Genomic DNA, 6,000 nt, shown 5'->3' with positions numbered 1-6,000 from the left:
TCGGGCTCTCCAAGATTTTTTTTTCCTGAAATCATAAAATCATTCTTTTCCGTCAAAATAAACATGTGTCCTAGAAGATAGGAAATCACTTGGGTATAAATCACTCTATATGAGCAAGATATTCTTAAGGTTACTTTTCTTGTTTCAAGGTAAAGGAATGGTCAGCTAGGGAATATATTTTGTCTCCCTCTGTGCTTGGCCTTTCTGTCCTGTTAATAAATGTGTTTTGTTGGTTGTAGGACAGGAAAAGTAAACACAAGAGAAAGAATGAGGAATGTGTTCTCAACTCATCTCATGCTCTTACTTTTACTTAAAAGTCCTGCATCCTGTTAACTATGTCAAGTTTGAGAAGAATCTAAAAGAACCAAGTACTTCATACAAATGACATTTCTCCAGTTTTGCCATTTACTGAACTAGCACAGGCCTGCCCATATGCTTCAGAGTTCAGAGAGACAAAGTACTGAAGTCGTGAGATGACTTCACTTCCTTGAAGTAATAACAGCAGTTAGGGGGTTATGACTATAGTTTAAACAATGAGATTTTCTTGGGACATCTGTTTTGAGATCATATTTTGAATAGATATGAACTCATTTCCTATGAAGCCAGAAATCTACTATTGTTGATAGCTGTTTACCAGTTCTATGAGTCAGATATTAGCCACTGGCAAAAGTCCCTCTCGAATCCTCTGTGAATTTTCTAAACTGTGTACATAGTGTTTTCTTAAATAAAATGTTGAGAGAAGAATGCATTCTTTTCTCAACACTTGGTAAATGATGTTTCACAAAACTTTGTGCTTTGGAATAACGTTTAATACATATGTTTTTAAAGGTGAATTTTCTGGCTTTTTTTTTTTTTTGTAAAAGGAGTAAGACACTAGGCTTAGCAAGTATTTATTTAGATAACATAGATGTTCTGTGAGATGCTTTATGTCAATATTTAGATAGCATTTCAAAATCAGAAGTAAAATTAAGGATCCTTTATTTAGATTAAACAAAATGTGATTAATTACGGTCCTCAAAGATGACCATAATGCCAAAAGAAAAGATAAACAGATAAAAAGAAAAGTTATGGTTGCTGTCAAATTGACCTTGAGATCACTGGTTTTAAATTTTCTCCTTCTAATATCCCAGTTCCAATTTGCAAGCAGCATGTTTAAGCTGGTTATGCAGATTGGTTGTTAAAGAAGAAAAAATAGTAATTTATCTGGCCTATACTCTGTGGAGAGCGTTGCCACTAAAAAGAATCCAAGACATTTTTCCTTCTTATCTGGAACGTAGCTCATATCAGCAAACCTGTCACAAGATAGTACTTGATATAAGCAAGAGATTGCTAAGACATCTCAGTAATCAATATCAGGATGGCTACAGTATGGAAACCCCAACCAGTGCATATCATTTGTCTCAGTATCTATTTCTATGGCCAAATGAAGCATTAATTCAAATCATAAATCTAAGGTGATTTAAATCTGGGAATGAGCACCTGCCTGCTTTAATGATTTATTTTGTACATTTCAGTAAGCAGGGGATTTGTCCATATGAACTGACAGGTCACCTTCAGATGCCAGGAGCCGACTGTTTATCACCATGCAGACTAGTGTCTCATCTGAGCAAGTAAATATTAAACTAAAAGAATCCAATTGATTGTGGATGGGGAAGAAGGGTGATGCGACCATATATTTTACTCAGCAAGCTGATGCCTCCCTCGGATCTATCCTGAGTTCCTCACCTCTTCCTGCACTCATCATCCTCTAGGAAAGAAATGGGCTCAAGGCTATCATCTAAAACTAGAATGCAAACTAGTTATTTGTCAACATCAACGATTTCTAAAATATGGGGATTTTTTTTCCTGGCTAATTTTTAGCCATTATTTTTAGCCATTATTATAATTCCTAACTCATCATGAGTCAGTTAAAGCCATCTTTCACAAGATTTTGTAGTTACCTCACCAAGACAAATCAACCAGAAACAAAATTCGTTTTCCTGGGCAATAGGGATTTATTTACAATTAACTAATTGAAAACATACACCCATAAAGGAAAGCCTAAAATATGAACAAAAGTCATAGGAAACATGATGAGTTGATACTAGAAATGTCACTGGGTGTGGGCAAGACTAAGTAGTAACAATATATCAAGTCTGAACTGTGCCTCTGTGAAGGATGTCACTCCTGCAACGTGCTTACTGGCAGGAAAAATTACAAAAGAGTTTGAATTCTGAAGCACCGTCTTAGGAGTCTTGGGATTCTTTCTAGAATTCAAATCCTCTTCCTAGACACTTCTCAAAGGCTAATACTTACAAATCCAGAGCACAACACATGTCCTATTCCTGCTGTAGGACAGTTTTTCCCATTAGCATGTATGCAGTCCTTATGTACTGGGTGTGTATTCTATCACATTTATATTTTAACAACGAGCTGAACTCAAAAGCTTAACAAAGTACAATGTAAAGTGTTGTCAAGTTTTCTCACAGCTCTAAGGCTTCAGAAGTAAAACAACCAAGAAAAGAGGAACACAAAATGGAAGCTGTTGTTGATGGCAGTAAAAATAGGAAGAAAGAAAGTTCTAGGAGGGCAATGTTAAAGAAACTGTAGTAGTAAAAGTAATACCAACCTTGAAATAAACTATGTGAGAAATGAACACAATGGATAACATACTAAGCACTGGATACACTGATTTTAATTGTCACCATGTCATTTTCCTGTTGTCTTCTACTGTTAAGTTCCGAATATCTACATCACTTCTCAAAGCCATAATCAAATTATTTATTATTGAGCACTTAAAAGAGGCAAGAATTGGCTTCATAGAAGCCTGGAGCCACAAAAACTGCTCAGTTCAGCAACTGCTTTGATCTGTGGAAACTTTGCTCTGACTTTCACTGGGTTCCTTCACTCTTGGTAGCCACCCTCCTCCTGCCAAAAACTCAGTGTCTATGATTTCTAAATACATATCTAAGAGTGGAGGTTTTGATGAAAGACAATAAGGGTTGTAAATACTTAGACAATTACAGAATGTTAAGCGGGGAATGAAGAGGACAGCAGTAGTGCCCCAGGAATCAGCTAAAGTGGCCCACAATATAAATGATGTGTGTCCCTTGGAGGGGGTGGGTCTAACAATCCATGGAAGCAAAAATGTCTCTCGCAGTGTTCTAAGGAAGTACCAGCAAACGCTCCTCTTGGTTCAAAAGGATGTAAGATAATTCATCCTATGCTATAATAGCTGAGCTCTCAACTAATAGAAAAAGTTAATTTCCCAACTAAAATATAATGGGGTATTTGAGTTGTATGTATTTTAAGACACGATAATAGGCTAAGTACCTAAATAATTAAAGGGAGTTGTAATTTGGACACTAGGTAAATGTTAATACATAGTAAAATTATGAAATACACATTAATGCTTAACTGTGAGTCATTCACTTCTTAACTTCCGCCTATTGGTTTCTTAAATCTAACTGCCCTCAGCTGCTCAGGAGAATTAAGAGATGGTTTCTTTTGAATAAGTTTCTTTAAAAGGTGTTACACTGTTACTCTTAATCCCTCCTTCAAGATTCTGCCATCCTGAGTGGCTTGCATTGTGAGTCTACTTTGGAAATAATCAAAGTACCATTTCTAAAAAAAAATAAAAAAATAAAAAAAAATTTAAAAAATATACTTTAATTGTTCATTGATAAGTAGACTATTTCTCTTATGGGATAAGACATGAACACAGTCCCCCACTACAACAAATGATGTAGACAAAGTTTTCTTCATTTGGGAAACAACAGAGGTCAGAATGTTGCAGTTCAACTAGCTAGTCTCACCTGGGAACAAAACACCCTTTATGCCCTTGGTATCTCTCTGCCAGGTAAACACTGGTCACTTATCTTTACAAGTGTTGAAAGTTGGTATGTTTCAGCATCAAACAAAAAACAATTTTATTTAAAGCACTTCTACACTTAACAGTTCTAAAAGAGAAAGCTTTAAAATTATTTTATTTTACTTCAATATTGATTTGACTTAAAGTCTAAAATGACATGTACCAATGAAGCTAAGCAATTCTCTGCTTCCTCAGCCGTCTCTCTAGGACCCCAAGTATTGTGAGCACTGTGTATCCCCGATGGGGTTGTTGTGGCACCGTGGGTTGTTGTGGCACCGTCTCTTCTGCTGGTCCTCCATGTTTTCACTGCGCTAAGAATAATTTCCACCACCAGCTCAGTTCAAGATCCAGCTCTTTTCAGTGCCAGTAAGAGGTTCTTCTGAGAAATTCTATTCTTCCCATATGCATGTCGGAAGTGTCCATTTTTGTGTGTGCTCGTTTACAATTTTCAAGTCATTTACTACCCTTGTGTTCTTTTCTAGCAGGTGCTTATGAGAAATTTCAATGAAGCAATTATTAAAATTCATAACATTTCATCATATGCCTATAACGACAACTCAATGGGTGGAAAACAGAGACCTCTTGATTAACATAAGAAACAATATTAATGTGTTGCATGTAGAAGAGAAATGTATTGGATTGTGGTAGGAATCTCTGTATCCCAGAGCCTTGATGGACAGGATAACATGCCTGTTATCTACAAAATGCAATTTTCTCTTGCAAAATTATATTTTTAGCCTCACTTCTATACCGTTAAGGAAAAGATTAGAGGATAGGTACAGAATGAAGTGTTTGCAACACCAAAGCCCAGATTACAAATATGACATTGGCAAAAAATTAATTAATTAATTGATTGATTGATTAACCCACACTTAAAGCTGCCTTTCACAAGCCAAGTGATTAGCCTGAAAAGGTAAAAATGTTTCATTTGGTTTCATTGTGAGAGTAAATAGAAAGGAAGCCAGATGATCCTGAGTACTTTATAATGTGCTCTTCAAATAGGAGATGTCTTGGTAATGGTTGTATACAGAAGGAATCAGAAAACCACCATCCACATTGCTGGTCATGTTGGAAGGTTTCAGCTTACAATCTCCCGTGTCTCCGTTTACCTTCATGTAGTCTTTGTTGCCTCTGGTAAACAGTGCTATGAACTGAGATTTTTAAGTAATCACTTATAAGTTTTGCATAATTTTTGCACTGCTTGGGAATAATTGTATTAGGCACCAGAAAAGTAAAAACTTGTAATTCTTAAGCCAGAATATTTTGAAATTGTCATATTTTGTTACCACCTACTTCATAGTTTTTAAAATGGCAATCTGTAAAATAAATTGTATTATATGTATAAGGAGAGCAAAGCACATATGATATCATGTATTATCCATGGTTTCAGATATCCACAAGGGATCTGAAAGGTACCCCATATGAAAGAGAAATAGCTAATGCATAAACTCTGTTATTTAGGAATAAAATTTCTTACTTGATAATAAATACATTAAAATGATTTTTTTAAATGATAAGTAGGGTTGGCTATCCACATGGGCAAACACAGACATTTCCATATTTCTTTCATATTATCTATACTCAATATTTTATAGTTTTGATTCTTAAAACTTATTTGAATTAGGAAATGCCTCAATTCATTACTCATAGCATGAATTATAGTTGTAAAATTTATCTTGTGTTTAAAATAACTTTGCCAGTTCTTTAGTATACATACTAGAGAGACAAAATGAATCCTTAAAATTGTATTCTCTTGATCTAAAATACTCATTTCATCAATGAGAAAAACAATTCTATGGAAACATGAATGTGAATAGTCAGTGAACATTCAACTTACCAACACTTGAATTCATGTCCCCATTTTCAGAATCTGCTCCATGTTGGTTGTTACTGGCATGATAGTTGCTCATAGCTTCTAATTTTATTTTTTTCACCTTCATTGCTTCAGCAATAGCTGCATTGGTAGCAGCTGCAGCAGCTGCAGCAGCTGCAGTCAGACCTTAAAAAAATAAATTAAAAGCAAAGTAATTCAAATTCAGACTTTTTGTGTGTAATAGTCCAAGTCTTGCTATAACACACATATACATGTATATTAGATTATCTGATTCCTTTATGTAATACTGATAATATATTTCCACTCCAAGCCTGCC

The 6,000-nt window shown here is 35.1% G+C and overlaps 1 protein-coding gene across 2 annotated transcripts in view; it reads right to left on the bottom strand.

Annotated features, from left to right (window-relative positions):
- Positions 1 to 6,000, bottom strand: part of Dach1 (dachshund family transcription factor 1) — a 369,934-nt gene that overhangs the window by 169,645 nt on the left and 194,289 nt on the right. For both annotated transcript variants that reach the window (XM_034498483.2, XM_076930669.1), the window contains exon 3: positions 5,688 to 5,849. In XM_034498483.2, the coding sequence (XP_034354374.1) occupies positions 5,688 to 5,849 (162 nt within the window). The remainder of the gene's footprint in view (positions 1 to 5,687; positions 5,850 to 6,000) is intronic.

The sequence above is a fragment of the Arvicanthis niloticus genome, chromosome 3 (genome assembly GCF_011762505.2).
Source record: "Arvicanthis niloticus isolate mArvNil1 chromosome 3, mArvNil1.pat.X, whole genome shotgun sequence".
NCBI classification, from domain to species: Eukaryota; Metazoa; Chordata; class Mammalia; order Rodentia; family Muridae; genus Arvicanthis; species Arvicanthis niloticus.
This window is presented reverse-complemented; position numbering and strand designations above follow the sequence as displayed.